The sequence below is a fragment of the Aedes aegypti genome, chromosome 2, assembly GCF_002204515.2.
Source record: "Aedes aegypti strain LVP_AGWG chromosome 2, AaegL5.0 Primary Assembly, whole genome shotgun sequence".
Lineage (NCBI taxonomy): Eukaryota > Metazoa > Arthropoda > Insecta > Diptera > Culicidae > Aedes > Aedes aegypti.
Genome location: NC_035108.1, coordinates 271,901,244 through 271,927,305, shown reverse-complemented (window position 1 = coordinate 271,927,305; position 26,062 = coordinate 271,901,244). Strand labels below are relative to the sequence as shown.

Here is a 26,062-nt window from a genome sequence, read left to right as displayed (position 1 = left end):
CACAGCTCTTCGCAGTCGATGATATCATAGGCCGCTTTGAAATCGATCGACGTGGTGCGTTGGGACTTGATATTCGTGATACTTTTGGAGGATCTGCCGCAACATAAAGATTTGGTCTGTTGTCGATCGCCCGTCCACAAAACCAGCTTGATAACTTCCCACAAATGGGGCCCAGATAGCCGTAGCGGTAAACGCGCAGCTATTCAGCAAAACCAAGCTGAGGGTCGTGGGTTCGAATCCCACCGGTCGAGGATCTTTTCGGGTTGGAAATTTTCTCGAATTCCCAGGACATAGAGTATCTTCGTACCTGCCACACGATATACACATGCAAAAATGGTCAATTGGCATAGAAAGCTCTCAGTTAATAACTGTGGAAGTGCTCATAAGAACACTAAGCTGAGAAGCAGGCTTTGTCCCAGTTGGGATGTAACGCCAGAAAGAAGAAGAAGAACTTCCCACAAATCTGCTTGCTAGTGACGATATACGGCGGAAGATGATCTGGGAAAGCACTTTATAGGCCAAACATTATACTATAGCGAATCGCTTGATGATCGCTATGAGTATAACCGTCATCAACGTGCCCGTTCTTGGCTCCTATAAAGTTAGTAGTCGATAACCGGTTCTGCACCATTTCTGCGGAAGGTGCTCACTGTACCCACATTTGCCAGCTCTGCATTTGATGCGGCCAGTGATTCCAACAAAAGTTGGTCATTTTTTTAAAATCACCAGTTATCGCTACTGGCTGCCGATTAGCTAGTTCGGCTATCATTCTGTCGACCATGTAGACAAATTTCTCGATCGACCACCTTGGGGCGCGTAACAGCTGCAGTAGACCACGCCGTTGATTTTTGCTATAACCGTTATTTGAGCTAGAGACTACTTCTTGGATTGGGTATCGTCCTGTCGTCCCTAGCAGTTGCTAGCTGTTGAGACCTATCCGCCACCCAGTTCCCGTTGTTGGCTGGTATGCGATATGAGTCCGTTAGTAACTCCACGACGGTCTTTGTTTCCGAGACTAACTGCCAAAGCAGCTGCTAGACCGTTTTGGCTGCTTTTATACTCCGCTTGTGCCCAGACATTTGGGTCCGCCCGTTAAGTGTCCGTTGTCTGCGCAGTTGACACATATTAGGCATTTAACGATTTGCTTACAATCGCTTGCCTTATGGCCTTTGGTGCCGCATTTTCTGCACAGCTTGCTTCTGTCGGGACCACTGCTTTTTCACGAGGTATGGCCCTTCCCGAAACACTTGAAGCAAACCGACTAGCCTACCTTGAGTATGCTCAAGTTCTTCGCGTTGCCCTCTGCATCCGGCAGAATGATCGCCGTCATCTGGGTGCCCTGCGGGCCTTTTCTAAGGTGCCTTACTGGCTACGTCGATGCTCTTTGAGGGCAGCCTAGACCTCCGCTGCATCGGTGACCTCATCCAGAGTTTTACACTGGATAGTCGCTTCTGCGGTCAGGGATCTTACATCAACCTCGTCGCCAAGTACTTCTTGTGCTATTTGCTTATGAATTGCACTCTTTGTAGCGTCTTTCTTTAAGACTAGGATCATTTAACCAATCATAGTCCGCCTTATGCTCCGCACATCTGCGCCCAATGGCAATAACTTCTCATCGCCTTCAGAACCTCGGCGTATTCCGCTTCCTCCATTTTGATAACGAGGGCTTGGCCTAAATTTATACGTCTCGCTGTTTTCGGTTTAGTATTCTCCTTGGGCTCTGTTTTCGGTTTTCTCTAAGCCCCTGAACTTTCATCCCTGCTACCCCGGTAGATCTTACTTCGTAACGCACCACGTAAAGGTTATTATCTACCTGCATTACGGGTGACCGCAGTTGGTCCACAATCCTATGAATAGCTTGTTTCATGGACAGCTCGTATTAAACAGAAGAGCTGTCATGGAGATTTGCAGACATGGAAGACTTGTCAAGTCTAGTGTCTGATGACATATAGTAGAGCCTTGGTATATACGGGTCTAGCTCTGGAAGTTGCAAATTTTCAAAGTATAAAACTCATATACTTTTCAGGCAATAGATAGTTCAATAAATTGTTCAACAGCCCAGGTTTTCCACTATTGTGCAGGTTTTCTGAAAATATTAGAATGGAAACTGAAACAAAAGTTTGATGCACCTCTTAATCTGAATTAAATTGACTGAATTTTGTGCCGGAGACTTTCTTTGAAATGTCTGTCAAGAAAGAGATTTGAGGAACCTTTTGAAAAAAAAAAAAAAAGATTTGCCTACTGAATATTCAACGGCTGGAATCTTCATATTAGTATATTGAAGATAAGTTAATTTGCATGTTGCGAGTCAATCTCCAAAGCGATGTTATTGAAGTATCTCGTGATTTATCTTGAACAATTATATCTTCCTGTACTACCACAGTACAAAAAATAAAGTATCGATGGAGAAACTCCGAAAGCGAAAAAGCACAGAATACACTGTGTACAAAAGTAAGCCAACAAAATATTCGCCCTCAGATATTTGACTAAAGAAAAGCTGCCACTTATCTCAAAGAAAACCAAGGTCGCATCTGCTTCGGTTAGCGCTGCATGAGCAAACTGTTGAGAGTGCCTTGGTACCTCATAGGCTCGGTAAACGGTTGGCACGTTCGCAATATCAGCCAAAGTATGCACCAAACCACTTTTAACAAGTCAAAACCCTGTCAATTTTTAAGACTGGTAGTATCTCAAAGACCTGATACCTGTTTTAATTTCTGTGAACTTTTGAGCGAAATTATGTAAATAATCAACTGGAATTCCGCTAAGTGGGCTTCGTGGCCGTGCGGTTAGTGTTACCAAGCATTTAGCCGCATCGTGTCAAGGAGTGTGAGTTCGATTCCCGCCTCAGCCAGAAAACTTTTCGACAGAAAACGTATTTCGACTGTGCCACTGGGCGTTGCATGCTAGTCCGTTGTCTAGTGTGGTGCTTCCTTCAAAGGGCAAATCGTCCACTGGAAGCATTAACGTGTCGGTGTCTTTAATTCTAGGGTGATTTGAATGTTTCTACTTCATAAAGTGAAGAGCTTATTTTCATCAAAGAAAAACAAATTGAAGGTTTCACTTGAAACAATGTCCTGTACGAAGGCGTAATGTAGGACGTATCCAGTCCTAGATTATTGAAGTTTAAGCATTCCATAGGGAATGCGGACAATTTTTCATCAACCTTAGAATTTTATTGCTTCTGATTTAAATTCTCGTCCTGAATACCACCTCCGAAACAACCTTCAATTGACCTACCGAGTACAAAAAAACCGTTGTCTGTCTGTTGACTCCAAGTTGTTTTTTGCCTAATTACAACTCCAATGTTCATATTGTCCATAAATCGAGCTTGCTGTTTTTTTTCTCTCTAAAAATCTATCATATATAATCGTCATCCCTGTTCCATCCAAGTCTATTGTCTAATTCTTACCCTCGACCACATCCTCCTTTGCCTCGTCTCAGGTTCATCACACCCCTCTCTCCCCTTTCTGTAACGAATGATAACCGCCTGTTCTCCTGCCTCGGGGTTCTAGGTTCTTTCGCCTAGGTTTGCCACACCGCCGTCTCCGAGTGTGGGAAACGAGCTTTCTAATGCACCAGAGACACATTCTCCGATGACGTTGATGTAACTTTTTTTTTAAATCTTTGTTATAACGGAGGATGTGTCACTTAACTTTTACCGTTTCTCGGATCTTTTGAAATAAAACGCAAAAGCTGCTGCCGCTGCTTGAAATTTATGCATCCAAATTTTTAACCAGAAGCGAAGGCGAGAGGTTTCTGTGCCAAAACTATGAACACCGAAAGCGACGCGACCATCGATTGTACAAGAAATACGAGCGACCAATCTCCTATTAGTGCCACTGTTACAACTTTTCACTGTAGTGCATGATGCGATGCGATGATGCTTGTTTTCACTTGTTCGAGCATTTTCTCGTGAGATGTAGCATGATTTTGCGACACTAAAAACCGCTGTATATTATAGAATGGTGCTTGTGTAGATAAGTAGTGCGACAGTTTGATCTTTGTAGCTTTGTAATGCAATAATTCTGCGCTGCTGTAATCATTTTATGATTTCTAATTGATACAAATAACGATATGCCAATCATGAAACCCAACACATTCATTACAGTTATAGCAATTATTAACAGTAACGTATCATAATCATCATCATCGTCATCATTCGACCTGGGCCATCCGGGGACTGTAAGTTGCTTCTCTCGTGGTTTTATTTTGCATTCTAACTCATCATTGTACATTTATTTTCGTTGTGATTATCCTTAAGTGAACTTGTCATGGGGAATCTGAAATCAACATACCGCTTCGGCAAACTGCAATTTATTAATAGTCACGGTGTACAATAATTTGAGGTGGTTCCAGAGATAGTTGATGTGAACGCTGCAACAGCTCCAAAACGTTTGTGATGAAACCGGGAATGTCGATTGTTGCATAAAATTGTTCCCGAATCAAATCTAGAAGGGCATATTCCTTCTTGCATTTTTTTTTCAAGCTTTAAGGTGAAAATTAATCGAAGCCATACCTCAAATTAAAAAAAAAACAAATCTAGAGAATTAGACAATTTTTTTTTGATAGATTGGTCACCATCAGCGAGTTATCAAATGGATAAAGTGTTTAGCTTGGAAGGCTGAAATTGTTTCGTGCCGCTTGATTCAAAAGATGTGAAGCATTCAAGTTCGTGTAAAAGAAAACTCCTGGAAATCCTATGGCGCTAATCCTATTCATCGCACATCACTACAAGTGCCTTATTTAACTGTTTTTTTTTTTACATTTTTGTATGAAATTGAAGGTTTTCTCAGATCCTTGACGTGAGAGGTAGGTAACCACTAGACCAGGCCCGTCCCTTCTTATATTTGGTATGTATTGTCAACAAAATATTATTAACTAATGTCTTTAACTGGTATATAGGTTACCAACATCAGTGAATTTTGACCAGTTAAAGACATTAGTTAATAATATTTTGTTGACAATACAAAAAGGTACGGGCCAGGTCTAGTGGTTACCTACTTCTCACGTGGGTTAGAATCTCTTTTCCGAAATAGTCACGTACATAAGGTTTTAAGATTATAGTGACGACTTCCTTCGGAAGGCTAGTAACTAACCTAAACCTCGCTAATGAAGATTAAAACAAACTTAACATTTTACTCAATATCCCATATTATTGGAAATTTAAGACTAACAATTGAAAAGGCTTTAATTCCAAAGAGTAAACAAAAAGAAAACGCAATCTTAGTTTTGTCAAATAATAATAAACTTATATTACAAATTCAAGCATTGTATGTTATTTTATCGTCCAGAAAGTCGCTGAACAAATAGATTTATAGCAATGAATATTCATTACTATAATTTAAGCCAAAAATCCTACTAAAAACGAGATAAAGGAAATGCGGCTTTGGTTCCAAAAGCTATTGAGCCCCTTTCCTTTGGGCCCATAGACGCCGGCTGAAGCATGAGGCCAGTGAGTTGACGCCTTTGTTTACTGTGACATGTGTTGAGGCCTTCTAGTTGTGTCTTAATTTTTCGCCATTTGAAAATCGATTCTAATGACATTTTGATTTAAAATTTTGGTCGACCCAATGCTGAAGAAATCAGATATGATTTTTCAGTGTGTTTTTTGAAAAATATCACAAGTTTAAGTAAAAATTTGGTATACAAAATTTAAAAAAATGTTTTTGGAAAAATACGTACGAAGTAAGAATAACTCTTTGCCTTTCGAATGCGGCTTAAAGAAGTTCAATTGGATGTGTAATCACAGAGATATGGACAGAATACTTTTGCATGTTTTGAAACTTATGCACGGGAGTGTATGTAGACAAATAATAGAGACGGTCGTAAGGATGGTAGATAAAATATGCGAGATAGGATTTCCGAACTTTTTTTTTTTTGAACCGACGATTTTATTGAATCGATTCAAATTTGAACTGTTGATTTGATTCACCGATTTAATCGAATCCTTTACATCGATGTTTTTGAATCGATCTGATTCATAACTAAGTGTGGAATAAAGAACAAGGACTCAAAATTGAACAAAATCCATTTATATTTAATTTGAATCACTTCAATTCAATCAAAAGAACAAATGAAATACGGTTGTATGACATTTGCCAGAAAGCCGTTTGACAAGAATTAATTTGCCAGAATGGACCATTTGCCAGAATGGACCGTTTCCCAGAAAGTCTTTCCCCTGAAAGACCATTCCCCAGAAATTAATATCACTTCATTACTATGTACCATATAGACATACTTAGGCGTGTAAAATCCTTCAAATTAATATGATGTCCTGCATACAATGTTTAATTAAACGAAAATTAATTGTTTCGTTAAATTTTCACCTTTTCAAACTATGGTATCATAGGCTTTCGAGCTTTTCATAATTTTCGAAAAAATACTATTTTTTCAATGCTATTATGATCAGCTTTCAGACTGTTTTATAACACACATTAGAGGAAATTCTATTGTTAACATTCTATTGAAGATTTTCCCTTCTATGAGTATTGAGCTGTTCTATAGAACTAATTTATACAAGGACTTATATGTTTTATAGGAGATTCACCCTTCTTTATATCATTGGCTGTTTTTCTTAATTGTACTGAATATTTGTTGAATGTTATATTAACAACATTCTGTCATCTCAATTTTCAATAAATACAGTGAGAGACAGGTGGCCCAAGTAGCTCTATACCCTAATATAAAATAGTCAAACGATAATTTTTAATTTTCCGATAGCCTCTAGTTTTTCATAAATTTTTCGAACAATAGATTTCATATCAATGATGAAAATAATGATTATCAAAAAATTTTCTGGCAAATGTCATACATTCATGAAATACTAACTAAAATCTAATTGAATATCATTATTTAAAAAAAAAGCTAATTGAAAAATTCTTTTTAATTTCATTAAGTTGAGTCGAAACAAAACATCGAAAAAAGTAAATCGATACACTTGATTTTAAGTGCTTGTTGGCGCGTTAACCGTGGCCAACTACGGTCGGGTCGGGGTGGACTGTATTTTTCGGAATGAAGAGAATCAACACCACTGATTCTATTAGTCACTCATCGATTCGAAAAATCGATTAATCGATTAATCAAAATGAAAACGTTGATTTTTTATTAAAATCGGCCAACGATAATCGATGCTCCTAGAAATAATCTGACTATAACGTAAATTTTGTTATTAAAAAAAATGTTGTATGCAACTAGATGTTTTAGTTTTCAGCAGTCGTCGTATTCAACCAATGTATGACTCGTGCTGAAAAAATCATCATTTTGCATCTTTTTGCATAAATAACTATCTTGATTGCTATCTTTGATGGGAAAAGGGACTAATAACAATATAAATTTCTGATTTTTTATCGGAAAGAGCATATACATTCGAGAAATCCTTCAATTTCATACAAAAAAGGATAAAATGAGGCACTTGCAGTTAAGTAGATTGGCGCCATTCGATTTCCGGAGCTTTTTACATTAAACAGAGTTCTTCACATTTTTCGAATCCAGCGACAAGAAATAAGTACGATTATGGTTTGGATTTTGCCCACTGACTGGAATATTTGTTATGTGGCTTCAATTCTTCTTCACGAGATTCCATAAGATAGCTGAACATTTCTCTCAGGATTATTTCTCAATCTACAATGAAGCTTAGCCAATATTTAATTCTAGACAAATTATCTTATTTGCATCAACAAGGAGTACAATGAGCTATTTCTTTGAACTAGCAACGTACGAATTGTATTAAGACTGTTTTGTGTTACAATCTTTGACATCGAATTCGTTAACTTGTCGTCCAGTATTTTTTGGTTTTACATCCCAAAACTTGCAGTTGCTTAGCCAAAACGTGATGTCATTTCGCTTTTGCAGCGAACAACCATTAAGCATTAGTATATTTGTGTTGAAACTCATACGCGCGGACGATCAAACATTTGCGAGCTGTATTTTTGCTGCCGGAATCACACAATTACTGTAACATCAGAAAAGGATCAACCAAAACCATGACACTCTACATGCGGTCGATCTCATTCAACAATGATCTATCAGAAATAGCTGATTTTACTTGTTTCTTCAAGGGGACTGCTTGAGGTGAACTTAACATAAAAATTTCAAATATTCTTCTAGAATTCTATTTCAACCGTCAGGTTTCGTTTTTCATCATCACTCTCATCAATACATCATCTTTTGATTATTCGCAAATACCGATTTCCTACCCTATACCATCATCCCTTATATCATCCTTGAGCTCATTTAGCTAGGAAAAAAAACCTTGCCAAGTGCACTCAAAAGCAGAGATGCCCAAAAAAGGTGCACGGTGTAAAATCTCCCAACCACACACACAAGCTACACGCCCACACTTGTATTCTTATACTCTTTTGACTTTTGGAATTGGCTTTTGTTCTTTTGAAGTTTGGCTTAAAATTAACTCTCTCGCCACCTTTTTGTCCAAATTATATAGCTATCTCAAAATTTAATCGAAAAAAAATCAAAATTTAAATTCCCACAACAACACCGATCACCACAATCTCTGTGTCTCTCTCTCTTTCTCTCTCTCTCTCCCTCGCTCACTGTCACTACTATGTGTTCCCGATCAAAATCAATTCCCGTCAAGCAGTTGCCGCGATCGCCACTTGTCAGACGGCAGCCATTACAATGATGTTGCCCCCATCGCCTTCGCCGTCAATGGGCAAGTTCCATCGTTACCATCAGCAGCGCCCGCCGTCCTCTTCGTCGCTGTCGTCGTCTTCGTCATGCTCAATGTCTCCGAACAGTGGTTTCGCAACTACTGGTGGTGGCGGTCCAGGAGGAATCAGTGGTTCCGACTCATCGTCCTGCTGCTCGTCGACTGCCAGTATTCAAACGGCCATAACCTCATCATCCACGGCAACGGCAGTGCCGATGGAAGTGGACGATTTGCCACAGCTATTCCCCATGTTACCCCCACCAGTCCCATCAATGGCCACTGGTGGAAGCACCACGCGACCTTCAGGAGGGGCGGGATCTGGATCTTCCCTCTCACTGGCCGGCATTACACGCCATATGCGCACCGTATGCAGCAATCATTCCACTAGTCACAATACCGGAAGCAGCAGTAGTAGCGGAACAGTCATCACCTCCTCAAATTCTGCTACGGCCGCTACCAACAACACCCTCTTTCTGTCGACGATTCCGTTGCGACGCTTGCGAAGCTCCCTGCGGCGGCATTCGGTGTCAGGTATTACAACAAGCTATAATCTTAGGATTGGGATTTAACAACCGCCGGAAAGAAATTTGGGTCGCTTGTTTTGCGTTTTTCGAAATAATTAAAATCCTGCCGTCGTTTATAGATGCATGTTATCTCTTCCATCTTCATTATTCATGGTTCAGCATTTAAATACTTATAATGTAATAGGATTAAGCGTGTTTTTACTTAGAAGTGTTTAAAAGCTTCATCGTCGTTTGAGTTTTATGCCGTCAACATTTATATGTAAGGATATTTAATGATTTGATAGCCAGTGTATCTATGTTTTTGTTCGAAATTTTTAAAATCTATCTGGTAAATTTAAAATGTTGGTTATGTTCTGACTATTATTGAGGATTTTGCCCTCGAATAGACTTACACCGGGATAATTTTGTTACACCAAAATATTGTCACACCACGTTTCTCATAGATTGGATGGCGTCCGTAGCTAATAAAACTAGCATGTAATTCCAAGTTTTTTTTTCACAAGGGGTAAATCTGCAAACAGACGCCTGAGAAGGTAACTCAGGGAGTGTGGGGATGCCGCATCAACGACGACCCACTAAAACCAGTCCATGCACTGTACTTGAGCAATTCTTGTTGAATTGGTGTACAGAGTGCACAGACATTACCCTTGGCCTCCAGACCCTTAAATCACCGGAACCACCTTACGGTATTTCTTCGGGAAGGGGCCAGTGCATATAACACAACACATGTAGCAAACTAACAATGTTACTAAGAACCAGCCTCGGCAGGGCTAATCATCTGAAGCCAACTCTTGGTCGCTGCTAGAAGGCGCTGCAGTTCTAGCATAATGTGAGTGACAGCATTCCAGCACTTGGCATCCGCACACATTTTCTGGATTATATTGTCGAGGGACGTGTCCCCTCCGCATGTAGCGAGCATGCGATCGCTCACCAAAATAAAACGCGGGAAATCGAACACGATATGCTCCGCTGTTTCCTCCACACCAACACAATTGAAGCACGCAGGAGATTCTGAGTGCCCGAACCTATTCAAGTACTGCTTATAACAACCATGTCCTGACAGAAACTACGTCAGTTGGAAGTTCACTTCTCCATAGTTTTTCTCATACCAATATAGCCCATTTGGTATTAGCCAATGGGTCCATCTACCTTTAGTGGAGTTATCCCATTCCTGCCAAACTCTGAGCTTTGCCTCTTTACACGCGTTGCGGACTCCTCTGGCACCTCTTTGGTAGAAGCATTGAACATCTTCCTTGAGCCCGATTGGCGTCATGCCGGCTATGATGTACACGGCCTCTTTAGAAACCGTACGGTATGCACATGCTACTGTTAAGCACATTATCCTGTACGTGCTTCCCAACCGCTTTAGGTTTCAGCCCGTTCTAAGCGCTGTTGACCAGACTGGTCTTCCATACCTTAGCATAGATAGCGCCACGCTTGCCAGGAGCTTGCGTTTGCTGTCAATTACAGTTGAGCATCATCCTCTGCGCCGCTATAGCCGTATATGCCCTTTTACAGGCATATTTAACGTGGCTAGCGAAGCTGTGCTTGTCATCAATCATTACCCCAAGATGCCTAAGCAATCTACCGAGATAAACGCCCGTTGCTCGGGCTTGTGGTTATTAACCACCCCCATTTTAGTCTTGTGACGGGCCAGCCCTAGTTTCCTAAACTTCTATGAAGATAAAATGCGCAGCTGTCTGCTCTACTTCCTCCAACGGTTCGCCTTGGGCCACTAGAGTGATGTGGTCGACGAAGCCAACAACGCCAAGTGTAACGTACACTATTGGATTGTGCATTGAATGTAAGGTGCTTACTGCCGTGAAGTCTATTTTTATAATGAAAATGATAAAATAGTGTTCTGTGAAAATTTCTGCTCTTTCTGTGGTTATTTAAAGGTGGCCTAAAGACGATATAGGTTTTTATGGAAATTACTATGGAGAAATTTTGACAAATGATCAAACCATATTGAAGGATGTTGCTGTAGAAACATAGCCCTTATGAGCTTATTTTGTTACAGATTTTTGTAGATATGAAGCTAAATAATAGAAAAAAAAAATCATGAATATCTCTTCACCTATCGGTAGAATTGTATTGCTCTCTTCAGCAAATTTCTTCATTATTGTTCGAAGAATGAGTTTCCACTATGGGATGATAAGTTTGTACTTACCTTCCAGTACTAACGTGTTGGGAACATTTTTCAAAATTTCTCCATAGTAATTTCTATATAAACGTACTTCGTTTCTGGGCCACCTTAAAATCACCACCTAGAATTGAAAATTTCACAGAACACTTTTTTATGATAAAGATGGCAAAACTTTTTTAAAATTTGAACCTTCCTAGTCTACAGTAGCATGGTTAAGCTAGCGTTATGATGGACTGAGAGATTTTGTCAAACCGTGCGATTCTGACTCACGCTACCCTGGGGGAAAACTGAACACCACTAGAAACATGAAATCCATACAAAATCATTTTGGTCAAGGATCATTGAAATCAAAAATCGGTTCACAAGTCGCTTAGAACCATTTCCTTTTTTTTATCACGATATTTGGCGTGTTAATTCTTGTAAAGAAAGATGTCTTGAATATTTTGAAAACAATATTTTTTCCAAAAAAGATTTTCTCAATTTGAAAAATATAATTTTATATGGCATACCTATATGTTGATACAAAAAAGTACGAAATTGTTACCATGTAAAGATTTCGAATGCATACTAGTGTTACAATATTATGAGTTACAAAGAAGTCATTGCAAATAGTTCATCATGTTCCTCGAAATGTGATGCAGTTTCAAAATGCAAGAATTTTCTTCAGTGACAGGGTGGTGAACTAGAAAGATCGATAAACAGTCTTCAGGATATTAGGAGATATTTTATCATTCTCGACTGAACATTAGGGTGTCCCAACATTACACTTTGTCTGAAAGCTTGAGACTCAACCTCCAAATGGTAGCTAAAGATATTACAATCTAACTTTTGTATGGGGGAGACTCTAAGAAATGACGTCTAGAGGTTGATCCGTCGAAAACTTTTGAAAAAAGTCCGATTTTCGTGAGTTATGTCAAACAATTATTTCTAATCCATGTAAATTTTGTAAAACTCATAGTTTTTATATTTTTTTGTAGGACCATTGGTGCCCAAGCTATCTTGGAAAAATCATTTAATCATATGCTTTGCACGAACATTTTGCACACGGATTTTATAAAGTTCGAAAACCATGATTTTTTTAACACATTTTTATATTATATTGTCAAAAGTGGGTATTTACTTGACACTTGTATTATTCTTTATTTGCAGAAAGATAGGGAAGTATGTAAGGAAAAATTTACCGGACACATTATACCCCTATTTTAACGCGTTTTAGAGTTATTCAAGCTTTACTGAGAACAGAAATGAGCTTTCTAGGTGTTTTTGCAGAATATCATACAAATGTGATTCAATTTTACATCATGTCAAATGTATAATGTGAATCGTTCTTTATTAAAAAAAGAGTTACCCTCGCACTGTTTCCAATGTTCCGAATACTTTGGGAACAATTTTACAGCTACTATACAACATAGAGTATAGAGGCTTAAGCAATAATTATACAAAATTTGAACTTGAAAAATTAAAATAAAATTAAATGTTATAAATGTGGTGTTCTTGCGAAGTTAATCACAAATTGAAATTGTTCAATGTGACATATAATAATGTTATGAGGTTTTGTACTAACAGCATTACAAAACTTAGAAAAAAACGACCTTGTAGTGAGTGCAATGAAGAAGAAAAAATAATCTAAATAGCTAAAAACCATCATCCAAAATTTACCAAATCTAGCCTTAACAACAATTATATGTGAAATATGGTGCGTTACTCGGTTTCCTACGGTTTCTTCGAACATATGTTGGAAATTGAATCGCAGTTGTATGATATTCTGCAAAAAAGTCGCATTTATTTCCGCTGTAAATCTTGAATAATTCCTAATTCATAAAATTAGGGTTAACATTTGCCATCTTTTAATAAGTAAAGAACAACTCTAGCGTTAAGTATGATACCCACTTTTGATGACATTAAATGAAAATGTACTGTAAAAATTATAGTTTTCGAACGTTCAAAAAATCCGTGTGCGATTGCATGAACCACAAGGAATCTGCAAAAAAAAATTATATAAATTATGAGTTCTGCGAAATGCTGCTGAGCTATAAATATTTGTTTGGCAACTCACAAAAATCGGACTTTTTTCAAAAATCGCAACGGGCAATCTCTAAACGTTATTTCTCAGAGTTTCCCCATACAAAAGTTTGATTGCAACATCCTTAGCTACCGATATTCGGGGAAATGTGGAACAACTGAATTAGGAATTCTAGAATAATATTTTTTATACTTCTCGCGTAATTTATGATAGCCCTTGGTAACCCAGTGTCTGCTCTAGATTGAGGAAAATTTCCATATTAAAAATAGAGTGGTTTATGACATTTTTGAGTAGAGAATAACAATTCCAATCACGCCAACAATGTTTTAAATGTTGTTGCCGATTTTGAATGGTGTTGTCGATTTCGTTCTGCTCGAGAATTTTACCATACCATTTAGCAGAAATTTGAGCAAAAAGGGGAAATATAATTTTTGAGAGGAATAACATAGCCCATGCATTGCTCATAAACAGTGATTCCCAATCAAATTGCAGCCCCTTTCAAGCGTCTAAAACCATCCCGAGGATCCATGATAGTTTTTTGAAATCAAATTTCACGAAAACGCGGAATGTGATCCAATTAAAGTATTGAATTGGATAAAATTATCTTTTTGTACCTAATCAATTTCAAGTCAGGTTCGACTACATGGTATTTTTTTTTTCTAGCAAAGACAAGGAAAAATTATCTTGCTGAACGATCTTTCTATGCCGTTTCGATACAGATGTATTACCGAAAATCTGCGAAACCTGTTGAAAAGTTTAGAGCCAAACATCTTGAGAATAATCATCTCGTGTTCTGGCGAGCACGTGCAAAGAAACCATCTGTAAATCGCCATAGATTATGTAAGGAATATGATACGGGGCCCAGATAGCCGTAGCGGTAAACGCGCAGCTATTCAGCATGACCAAGCTGAGGGTCGTGGGTTCGAATCCCACCGGTCGAGGATCTTTTCGGGTTGGAAATTTTCTCGATTTCCCAGGACATAGAGTATCTTCGTACCTGTCACACGATATACACATGCAAAAAGGGTTAATGGCAAAGTAAGCTCTCAGTTAATAACTGTGGAAGTGCTAATAAGAACACTAAGCTGAGAAGCAGGCTCTGTCCAAGTGGGGACGTAACGCCAGAAAGAAGTAGATGATACGATTATCTAAAGAAGTCCATTAAAAAAAATAGGAGAAGTGTACCAAATATCTTCCAATAGTCTGCCAAAAATATCCAATGCTATGAAATTTCAAATTTAAAATAATCCATGCCAATCAGATTCTTTCGAATATTAAAAAAAGTCCTGCCAGAAATTCATCACTGATTTTCCTGGAAATATGTTAAAGGTATCCTCATGAACTATCCTATCTTACTAGAAAATATATTGAAAGTAATTCAACAATTATCACTTCTGGAATTTGCTTGACATATGCTTCTAGAAGCTTTCTTATATGATTTTAAAAACTCGCGATGAGCCATAAAAATTTTAACAAGAACTCTCCGAAAGAAAAATTTCATCTGAAATCTTTCCGGAAATTCTTCTAAAGTTACTATTACAATTACCTTATCGTTAGAAACAGTTCTTTGGTAGTAAGAAAACACAAATAATCTGCAGTAAGACATATGCAATTTAACGGATGATTTGGATGAAAACAGTCAAGAATTATAAAATAAATTTATCCTAAATCCCGCAAACATTTCTCGAAAAAAAAAAAACTCGAAGCATTCACTAGGATCTTTCCAGGAAACCGGCAAACAAAAGACAATTTACACCGTCTTCAGCTAAAGGCAGCCAGACTGAACAATCGCGAACATTAGGCAACGATCAACCCGAAACACCCAGTAGCCCAATGATGAATTTTCCGTTTGACGAAATGTTTTCACCGAGTGGAACGAGAATCAAACCCACGCTTCGTGGCCGAAGAAATGTGTCAATACTTGAACTATTAGGGCTGTTCAATAATTCAATAGAGTTTTAAAATCCTATCTCCCATTTTTTACCTTAGGGTAAAAAGAATGTGCTGTGATTTTTTTAGCATTCTCAGTAGATATTTAAAGGTGGCCGAAAGACAATGTAATGGAAACTACTATGAATAAATGTTTAAAGATGTTCCTAACACGTTAGCACTGAAATGAAATAACAATTTTATCATCACATAGCGAAAATTTATTCTTCAACCCTTAATTATGGTTGTTCCTGAAGAGTGCAATTTAATCCGATGGATGGAAGCAGAGAAATCCGTAAATTTGCTTGCTGCTATTTAGTTGTATTAGTATAAAGATCTGCAAACTTCTGCAGAAATCTCAAACAAAATTGGTTTAAAAAGGATTAGTTTTTTTCAGCAAGTTAATTGATCATGATTTGAAGAATAGGTTTTCACTATTAGATAATAAGTTTGTACTTGTAATACAGTACTTATGTGTTTGGAACATTTTTCAAAATTTATTTTTAGTTATTTCCATATACTTAAACTTACATCGTCTTTGGGCTACCGAAAATTTCAAAGAACATGTTTTGCAAGGATAATTATGAAAATATGGGAGATAAGATTCAATTTTTTTTTTTCGAATTTTGAACCGGTCTATTGAGACATGGATATCTCATAAAGAAGTCTTAGTACAAACGTCGCAACTCCTAGGGATCCGTGGACCCCTGGTTAGGAAATCCTTCTCTTAAGATTCTTAAGCCTCATCAGGCTCAAAGAATCATGTATTTTTTTTGTTGTAGCTTCGAGAAATTTCACTCAGATAACTTTCAGCAGTTCATCGAGGAACCCATTGAAATATTTACCTTTAGATTAGTTTAGCAATTCAAATTGATTCCTTTAGAATACTCCCCAAAAATGACTAAAGGCCGATTCGATGAAAAGTGTTATAAACCCTAAAACAACTTCGACTAATAAATAGTTAATTAACATTGTCATCTTAAAAGCGTGACAAATCATATAAAAATTACTAGCTATTTCTACGCACAAATTCTTCTTAGAATTTTTTAAATCTAGTTTCGTAAGTGTCCCTGAGGAGTGCTCTTCAAAATAATTTGATTTTTTATTTCAATTACAATTAAGTTCAAAATTGTAATAAAATGGTCTACTTCTGATTGACGACATGCAATAAATGAATAAATGAATATTTTACGTAGCTTCTTCTTCTTTCTGGCGTTACGTCCCCACTGGGACAGTGCCTGCTTCTCAGCTTAGTGTTCTAATGAGCACTTCCACAGTTATTAACTGAGAGCTTACTATGCCAATGACCATTTTTGCATGCGTATAGCGTGTGGCAGGTACGAAGATACTTGATGCCCTGGGAAGTCGAGAAAATTTCCAACCCGAAAAGATCCTGGACCGGTGGGATTCGAACCCACGACCCTCAGCTTGGTCTTGCTGAATAGCTGCGCGTTTACCACTACGGCTATCTAGGCCCTTACGTAGCTCCAGATATTCAATTTGAAATTTTTATAGGATAAGAATGGAACACAAAAACGAAAGGGTAGCTTTTGATTATACATCAAAATTGCGAAATTACGTATGATAAAGGAACATCAGATTTGATAAACAAAATAATATTAAAATTGAAAAAGGAAATAATGTTATTTGTTGAATGTTTTTATGTTTTTTTTTTTATGTTGACTCCTTGTTATCATTTGAAGTTGTTTTCGAACCTTAGTTTATCAGGACGAACCTGGTGTTATGCCGTGGACCTTTTTCACTATCTTTGTCCCGCACTATTGATTATACTTAGATATACATAACTTAGAAGCACTCTGCTATAAAACATACATATGATTTATCGGACTGCAGTGATGCATTTCAAACTGAACGCGAGCCAAAAGTGAACTGAACGCGTTCTAATTTTGAACGAGAACGCAGCAAACAGTGAACTTGCGTGCAAAATTATGTCGCTGCTCACGAACGGCCCGTTCACTTTAAAATGCACAGTGAAGCACAAAACCCTAAAACACTACCTTAAACAACATTGAATTCATGTCACGCATAATGTATGGAACCGTAAGTGTTCCATGACATTTTTTGCAAGTCTTTCTACTTTTAAACATGTTTTAAATCTGCCACGAAAACAATTTTCCTTTCGCGTTCATTTTTCGGCTCCCTTGGGTTCAAAATTTTGAACTGATCAATGTTCAAGCCTACTGGATCCCTCGTTCAAAAATTTGAACTGGAACGCAAACTGAACGCGTTCAAATGCAACACTGTCGGACTGGTTTCTGATCGTTTCGCGGAAGAAGCACTATCAATTATTCATATGAATTGTTTGACACCCCCAATTGAATTTGCGCTACTATTATTAATCGCCACCTCTGTAAACTTTTTCAACATTTGCTGTTCTGCTAACTGCTGACAAAGATATCATAGCCGCTTAAAAGTACCTCTAATGAAGCTAGCAAGTAGAGTGATTGCACGAGCCCGAGTGAATGTTGATTTTCGATTCCCCGTGATGCCTCAATCGTAAAGTGTTTGCGAGCCGAAACAAGTGATGAATTTATAATTTTTAAATTTACAGTGCTGGCATTTACGACGGGATGGGATTACAGTCGTAAAAAAACGGATTAAAATGTATCCAGCTCAAATTCACTCCGATTGTTGCTTCCGGTACCACCTGTTGGGGCAGTCGTTTCGTTTTCGAATTAGTCCAGTTTTGGTCTCGCGATTGATACGCCTAAATGTTTTTTTTTTGTATTGAGTTGTAGATAAAACATTACTACACAAAACCAGCGGTTGTTAATTCTTGTTCAATACTTTATGGGAATTTGAATAAAACCTTACATTAGGAATTTGAATAAAAACCTTACATTAGTTATATATGTAAGCAGCATCTTATACTGATTTAGTACAAAATCTTCAAACCCAATGGAGCTCATACAACTATTTATTAAGATAAAAAATCACTATAATGGATTTTCTTTGAGATACCTTTAATGATATCCGATAATTCCAGTGAGGACCAGCTCACTGATATTAAATGATTGTATTGGTAATGTCACTAATGTAAAACACCACTTGTACGAGAAGCACCACAATTAACACAATGTAGCAGTAGGTCTAGAGTATAATTCACCTTAGCCACTAATAATCACCTTAGCTGAGTAACTACCTAGTACCGGATCGTAGATAGTATGGATCGATTGCAAATCAATGCGTAAAGCTATCAGCACCTTCACCCATGACTGAAAACAGCTGCAAAACGTCCGTGTAACAATCCCGAGCCGACTGTTTAATCAAAAACCTGAATTACAACATTGTTGCCACACGCACCAATCGACTACATCCGACTCGTCGTCCCTCGATTATCTGTAATGCGACAACGGTAATACAGTGGACACATACTACTTACACGGGGAGTCGGTGATAATCGTATGCAAAATGGATGTACATACATAGATGCTGCCTTTCATCGTCTCGTTATCAGATACAACATTTTTCCCACCTTCCCCAATCACCTCTATTCCTGTATACAGTATTCAGTTTCTCCATATAAAAGCGTTGTATTTTATTATTCTCACTGCTTGATTCTCTCTCTCCCTATCCTTGTTTGTTTCGAGTATATCTTGTGTACTTTTACGTTCTTCTAATCCTGATCAATATCATACCAGTTGCCCGTTCATCATCGATTCTCTACACCCGCCCGGGAATGGTTTGATGAAGCTTAATGTCGACACGTGACTAACCGCATAGAAAATGAGATAAATATATTCAAACTGCTTCCTATCGACTTTTTCGGTTTTATCGTTGTTCCAAAGTTTTTTTTTTAATCCGATGTGTACGATACGTTTCAAAACGGGCTCAAATAAATTCAACAGGGGAGTAGATTACAGACGAGTGTGACTAACCGTTTTGAAATTGTTGAGAAATTGGTAATCATTCACACACGACCACAGACCGTGACGAACGATTTTTAAACTTTATTGATAAGTTACAATTAACGTTGGACTAGAATGGAAAGAAATACCAAAACAACTACACCTTACTTTCCAGAGTTTTACTATTTTGCTTTAATGTCCATAATTTTGTGCTTGTGCATTGTAAGGATCTCCCAAGTTGAACTGGATACATTCTTTGAAACACGTATATGTCTTTTATTACATAAGATAATTACAATGAAACTACCCTCTTACATACACTCTAAGTTTCAACCGTTTCGAAGTAATAGAATAAGATTTTTTCTATGCATGGATGGAATATGTCAACAGTATGTATGAAAATCCGATTTCAGCCGCGTTTCTAAATCGTAAGCATGGCTTGTTGATGACAATTACTAGTTTGAAGTCTGGCGAAATAGATTTTATAAACAGTTTTAGTATTAATTTGACTCGAAGCTTCTAAAAAAATGTTTTTAAATTGTTATCTTTGTTTGTACCAATTATGGCAATAGTGTTCCTGGCATTCTCCATAAAAGTGAACTAATTATGGATTATCGATTATTTACACGAAATAAATACAAATACCATCCAGTGCGATTAAAATTGCAACGCTAATAAGTAATGAAGTGCGATTGTTTATGAAATTTTGGCAGCAATGTTGTTTTAAATTGATATTAAGTCAATTTATCGCAATGTATTGATGAGAGCGAATAAATTTTCTAAAAGAGTTACTAAGAGAAACTTTTTTTTATCAATTGATGAATTAAGAACTTTTTTACATCAATCGAATGTTTTTGATCCACCCTTTTTAGGAAAAAATATAAAAGATTTGTAGAAATACGGTTTTGATCTGTGTTTTGTCTACGCCGTGAATCTAGTGCTACTATATTAACAGAAATTAGGAATAGTGATACTTTAGTATTCCAATAATAAACACAAAAATATTAGTTTTCATAGTTTTCATATTTTTTTTACAAAACCAAGATAAAAAGCTTTCAGATGATGTAAAAATAATGCCGCTGGCTTTATTTTTCGATTTTTTGATTATATACGAATGTTTGTTCTTAGCTATGCGGCTATTGTTACACCAATCCTATGTACATTTATTTATTTTTATTTTTAGAAATACTGTTTAGAAACTCACATCATTAAAGCGTTACGGGAAAAAAACAAATGTATTTAGATTTATTTAGTTTTTCGCGTTATATTACTGTACAATATACTTCCAATCTTGAAATAATGATTTTCGAGCTATAGTTGTAGCATAAAGGTACAACTATAACTCGAAAATCATCATTACAAGATTATAAACATTGAAAGTGTGACAGTTTTTCAAGGTGATGGTTTAATGCAGATAATATTATTTAGAACTAAAATACAGCTTCTTCATTTTGAAACTTTTGTCTATAAGCGTCTTTGCATGGGTTTTTATTATCAAACAAATAAGCCTTATTAAGACGAATTCGACTGATAATTCTTTACTTTAAGAGATTGAGAGGTGCGATGTTCAGCAAAAATACGCGTTTTAAGATGTCTAACAACTTTGTAAAAGACATGAAAAATGTTAAAAATCTTGTAAAAGAGTTACGATTTTTTATTATAAACCACACAAATTTGTATCAAAAAAACTCGTTTAAAATCATTTTTGTTCATAACTTTTTACTTAAATTTTCAACATTTTTCATGTCTTCTACAATGTTGTTAAACATCCTAAAACACGCGTTTTTTTTTTTGAACATCGCACCTCTCTATCTCTTAAAGTAAAAGAATTATCAGTCGAATTCGTTTTAATAAGGCTTATTTGTTTGATAATAAAAACCCATGCAAAGACGCTTATAGACAAAAGTTTTTATCAAATTCCGAAAAGGGAGATATGGTACTTTCATGATTTGTAAGAGTTGTCTGCGCCATTTTGCGCCGAAGCCAGTTATAAAGGCCTGAACTACCCCTTGAAAAAAGAGTAATTCATGAATAACTTTGTTACTTCAAAAGATCGGGTGATGATATGTTCAGCAAAAACACGGGTTTTTCTATGACAAACAACTTTGTAGAAAACACAAAAAAAATGTTAAATATCTTGGAAAAAAGTTATGATACAAAATATGATTTTGGGGGGCCATTCACATACAACGGCATAAATCTCAAAAAGTATAAGAGATAGAAAAATCGTGTCTTGGACAAAGTTGTTTCAAATCGCCAATACTACAACTTTGCCGAAGACACCATATGGCTATCTGAATGTTTTGAAAAAATAGTTTTTCTATCTCACTGCTAGGTGGATTGATCAAAAAACTTTTTTCGTCAAAAGTTGCGCTTTAATATACCAAGAAACTTCTCCGATGAAACTATATCGCTAAAATCAACGGTTTGGGCGCTATTTAAAAAGCGCATGAAATCGAGAAAATAAAACACAGCGCGATATGACCATTATAATAAAATGTGCATTTCGTCCCATTTTGTAGTCTAAAGCATTGGTTGTTAGAGGAAATATGTTAAACAGTTGTATTTGAAAGTAACAATTTTACCCCGAAACCAGATAGAAAGCCAATGCACAAGTTCTAAAAAATATCTAAAACTAAGTGATTTTTGGAGGCTAAACATGTCGGAGACGTTAGAGAAGCACGAAGTTCAAGTTCAACTACTTGGACAAGAGAGAAACACTCGTGAAGAGTCAGATAAAATAGCCTTAAAGACTAGTAAGCTCTCAGATTATCAGACAACAGAAGTATAACATTATATGTTTACTACCACGACTACCGATGACAAAATAATTGGACCCGATTGGACATCCTCTTCAAAGACCTACTACCGAAAAGTACTCGTATGTACGCCGTTTCTCTCCCGATGACCAGAGACCGTCTCCTATAATGGTTACCAATTTTCTCGGCATTTCTGTTTGAATAATTTTCCTGCTCTGCCCTGCTTTTCTCACATCCCTCACCCGCCCCCCATTGAGCCCGCGGCCCAATGGTTTGTTTCTGTTCTTTTCTCCACCCTCCACTACCTCTATTCAAAAATGTGTCCCGTCGAGTGATGTCACTGTGATGTTTTGTTTGTTTGTTTCGTTTTCCGTTTTTTCTTTCTTTTTTTCTCTTATCCGCAGTTACATCCGCAGTGATATTCCATCAGAGAGCTTTATCATTACCAAGCGCCACCCCCATGCTAAGCCATTCCCCCCATCATAATAGCACAGCTGCCCACATGGCAAAGCAAAAGTCCTCCCAGAGCATTGTAGGCAGTAGTAGCAATGTTAGTAGCAATCCTAGTTCTAACGGTCCCCTATCCGGCGGAGGCGGTTTCTTTGGCAAGAATGCCACGGGTGGAATTGTGGTCGATCGTTCGATTCAACCGGTTCACCATCGGACCCGGTCCCTGCCGTTAACGGAGGAAAGTGCAATACGTGTTACATACAATGGAACCTTTCTGCATCCCCATTCCGGCGGTGGCCAGCAAACACAGCATAATCAGCTATCGAGCATCGGTAATCGCAAACATCAGCAATCATCCAGTTTATCGATTGCTTCGCTCAAATGCACCTGTCCATCCAGTGGAGCCCTACCGATCATTGTTGTCGGCAACAGCACCAGAACAAGTCATTATAATTTATGTCCCTTGCATGGCAGCGCTGCCCATTCCTCGTCGCCTTCATCGTCATCGTCCATGGCGGCAGCTGGGTCCACTCGTCAACAGGACTATGAAAATATGAATAAATCATGCTCGTACCTGCCGTCAAGTTCTCCTCCGGATCAGCAGCATTATTACAACAATCACTTGTTCGAAGGCACTGATAGCAATCATTCTGCAATCGCGACGACGTTATCTCGCAGCTCGATGGAGAGCATAATCGAAGATCAAAAGTACCTCCCGATGAATATGAAAAAGCCCACTTCCGCTCCCAGCAGCCACCAACCATCGACGACAGCTGGTGGTTCCCAGGAGGAAAAGGACCTGGCAAATGTGGCACCTAATCTTCAGTTCATCAGTCGGCTACTGCGGAGTTCGCAAATTCAAACTGCCAATAACAGCAAACTGGCCGCTTTGAAAATGGCCACCGCCACCGGAGGTAACAATAATGGCACGGGCAACATCAGCAGCAGTAGTAGTAGTGGTAGTAATAGCACTGGTAGCAATTTGCACGGTAGCACAACAACGGGAACCGGAAATGGTACCGCCATCCACGCTTACTGTAGTAGCACTGGCAGTGGAGGCACGCTACCGAAAGGGGGCACTTCTCCGCCAGGTTCGCTGAGGCGCCGTAGCGGTCGTAACAGTACCAAATCCAGGCGGAGTATGTATATTATTATCCTTTTGAGTTCATATACACTTTTACTTTAGTATAATTTACACACACTTTTAGTTATTCTTTTTTGTAAAAACACACATTATATCTTAAGAATGCACGGAAATGTAGATTGAATGCAACACTTTTTTGATTTCTTAGGGATCATTCTAATTTGAACAAAAATGGTACAGCAGCGCAGAATTAGAATTTGTGTGCGTAGAGTTCGTTTGGCAATAGATATAGTTGTTTTATCTGCTATGGAGTGAACGTAAATGTTGTGAGTTTGGATGTGTATTTTATGTTTGATAATGGGTGTTTTAGTTGGGATTTCTACATGCATCGAAATGTAAAAATGATGTTATGGCATCAACTACTGAATTCCACCGGTCAACGATATTTTCGGATTGGAAATTTTCTCGACTTTCCTGGGCATAAATTATCGTCGTACCTGCCACACGATGTACACATGTAAAAATGAAATCGGCAAATATAGCTCTCAGTTAATAACTTCGAAAGTGCTCATAAGAACTCTAAGCTGAGGAGCAGTGTTCCAGCTGGGATATAGCGTCAGAAATAAGAAGAATTAACGAGAATAACTATTGGCGAGAGAGTTGATAATGAAAAGTGTGTAATGCTCAGTTTACTACTTTGAGTTAAACTGTACAACTTTAATATGAGTGAGTGCATTTTTCCAGAATTCCAGGATTGGTAGCGACAAAATCTCTTAGAAAGAGAGACAAATGGAAGCTAAGAAAACAAGAAGAAACCTAATAGTAATCAGAAGATATAAAACTACAGTAAATTCTCCCTTACACGATATTCTGTATCTTGAAATCAAGTTAGAGAACCATAGTAAAATTTTATTTTCTTGACTACCTCGATGGTTCCTTGGATCGCAGTTGCACTGGTTTTGTGTTGTGTAACTCGATACCCTCTAGCTTGAAGGTCCTTTCATTACCGAGTTATGGAGAGTTGACTGTATAATGTTTTATTGTAAGTATTATTGTTAATTTAGGGAATTTGCAAAAATTGCTTCGAACAAATTACAAAATGAAACCCAAATATGTTTTCAGTAGTTCATTTTGTGATTTTTACGAATTCTCTAAGGATTTTGTTTTACCGTCAAGAACTTAACCTGTTTTTTACTAAGGATAAGCACAGAACATACCTCAGTGATTTCATCAGTAACTCCCACAAAGATTCTCCAGGAAATTATTAAATGATTCTACCACCGTTTTCTCAAAACTTCCAACAAGGTTCCTAAGAAATTCTCTGAGAATTCATTCAGTATTTTCTTTTCTCTAGGCATTTTGTAGAATTTCCCACAAAATTGTCGCGCATGATTTTCTTAAGATCTAAACATGAAATTTATCTAAGCATATCCTTAGGAAGGATTCCAGAGATTCTTTCTAAGATTCCTTCATAAATTCAAGGCTGGTGTGGGTCAGACAGTTAAATAATAGTGATTTTAGTGACCAAAATGATTAAAATAGTGACCTGAAAACTGACTTCAAAACAACAAGTATGAGTCATAAAAATGACTAGAATATTTAAATTTCTTAATTAATTAATTAATAATTCCTAATTAATTCATTTATTTTGTTCGATGTGAACATTACTCAATTTAGAATCTAAAGAACTAATACTACTTAACAATTATCTCTCCAGGATAAGACTTAATTGCCACAAATAGTAAAAAAAAAATTGCGCGTTGGAGTAAAGGTATAGCTTTAAATTATAAATATTTAAAATAATTTCAGTGGGAAGGAAACTCGTAAACTCAAACACATGGACTACGGAAAACAAATTTTTGATAGTTTTTTTTTATTTTAGTATTTTTTAACTTACAGCTAGTTCAACACTCTGAAAATTCTTGATAGAATGCTTAGCGAAATTCCTGTTTCGCTAAACATTCTATCAATAATTTTCCGACTGAATGTTTAGCGAAATTCCTGCTCATGAAAAACTCATTGGCCAAAATTCATCGAAGATTTCGAAATAGAATAACACAATGAACTATTCGAAGCATTTTTAACAAAGCTGTAGAATAAATCGATTGAAAAAAATCGATAGCGGCGGATTTTTTTAAAAATCGTTGATGAGAATTTACTGAAAAAAAAACTGAAAAAATAGAAACTCAGGCTAAATCGTAGCAGCATTTCTGTAAAGTTAAACCATTTCTTCCATATAAACAGCAATTCCAGAACATAATTGATTTTTGACGAATTCTAGACAAACTAAATTAGATTAAGTTGTGCATAAGTCATTAGAAAATGTTTCCATGCGCACTTAAAATATCTAGGGTTTCAATGCTAGTAATGGACCCCTTAGTAGCTGAAATTCATTCTCGATGCTTTTCCGCAATGATATCTCAGACGCATATACGTTTAGTGGAGTTTAACAACAAGTTCAATGTTTTTACTTCATAGTACGCCTATGAAACATACAAAATCATTCGATTTTTCTAGCGAAACATGCATTTGGAAAACTGTTGTCCGAATGCCTATTATGGACCCTCCCGGGGTCCATAATAGGAATGTTTATAAATTTGGCGTTTCCTATTA

General features: G+C 37.3%; 1 protein-coding gene across 8 annotated transcripts in view; it reads left to right on the top strand.

Annotated features, from left to right (window-relative positions):
• LOC5569675 (insulin receptor substrate 1-B) overlaps positions 1–26,062 on the top strand; it is a 665,066-nt gene that overhangs the window by 610,626 nt on the left and 28,378 nt on the right. For 4 of the 8 annotated variants that reach the window (XM_021845092.1, XM_021845095.1, XM_021845089.1 and 1 more), the window contains one exon: positions 8,597–9,196. The exons of 2 other annotated variants lie outside the window; for them this stretch is intronic. In XM_021845092.1, coding sequence (XP_021700784.1) covers positions 8,597–9,196 — 600 coding nt within the window. Of the gene's footprint in view, positions 1–8,596; positions 9,197–22,319; positions 23,505–26,062 lie in introns of all 8 variants that reach the window. 2 more of the 8 variants (XM_021845093.1, XM_021845090.1) reach the window with 2 other exon arrangements.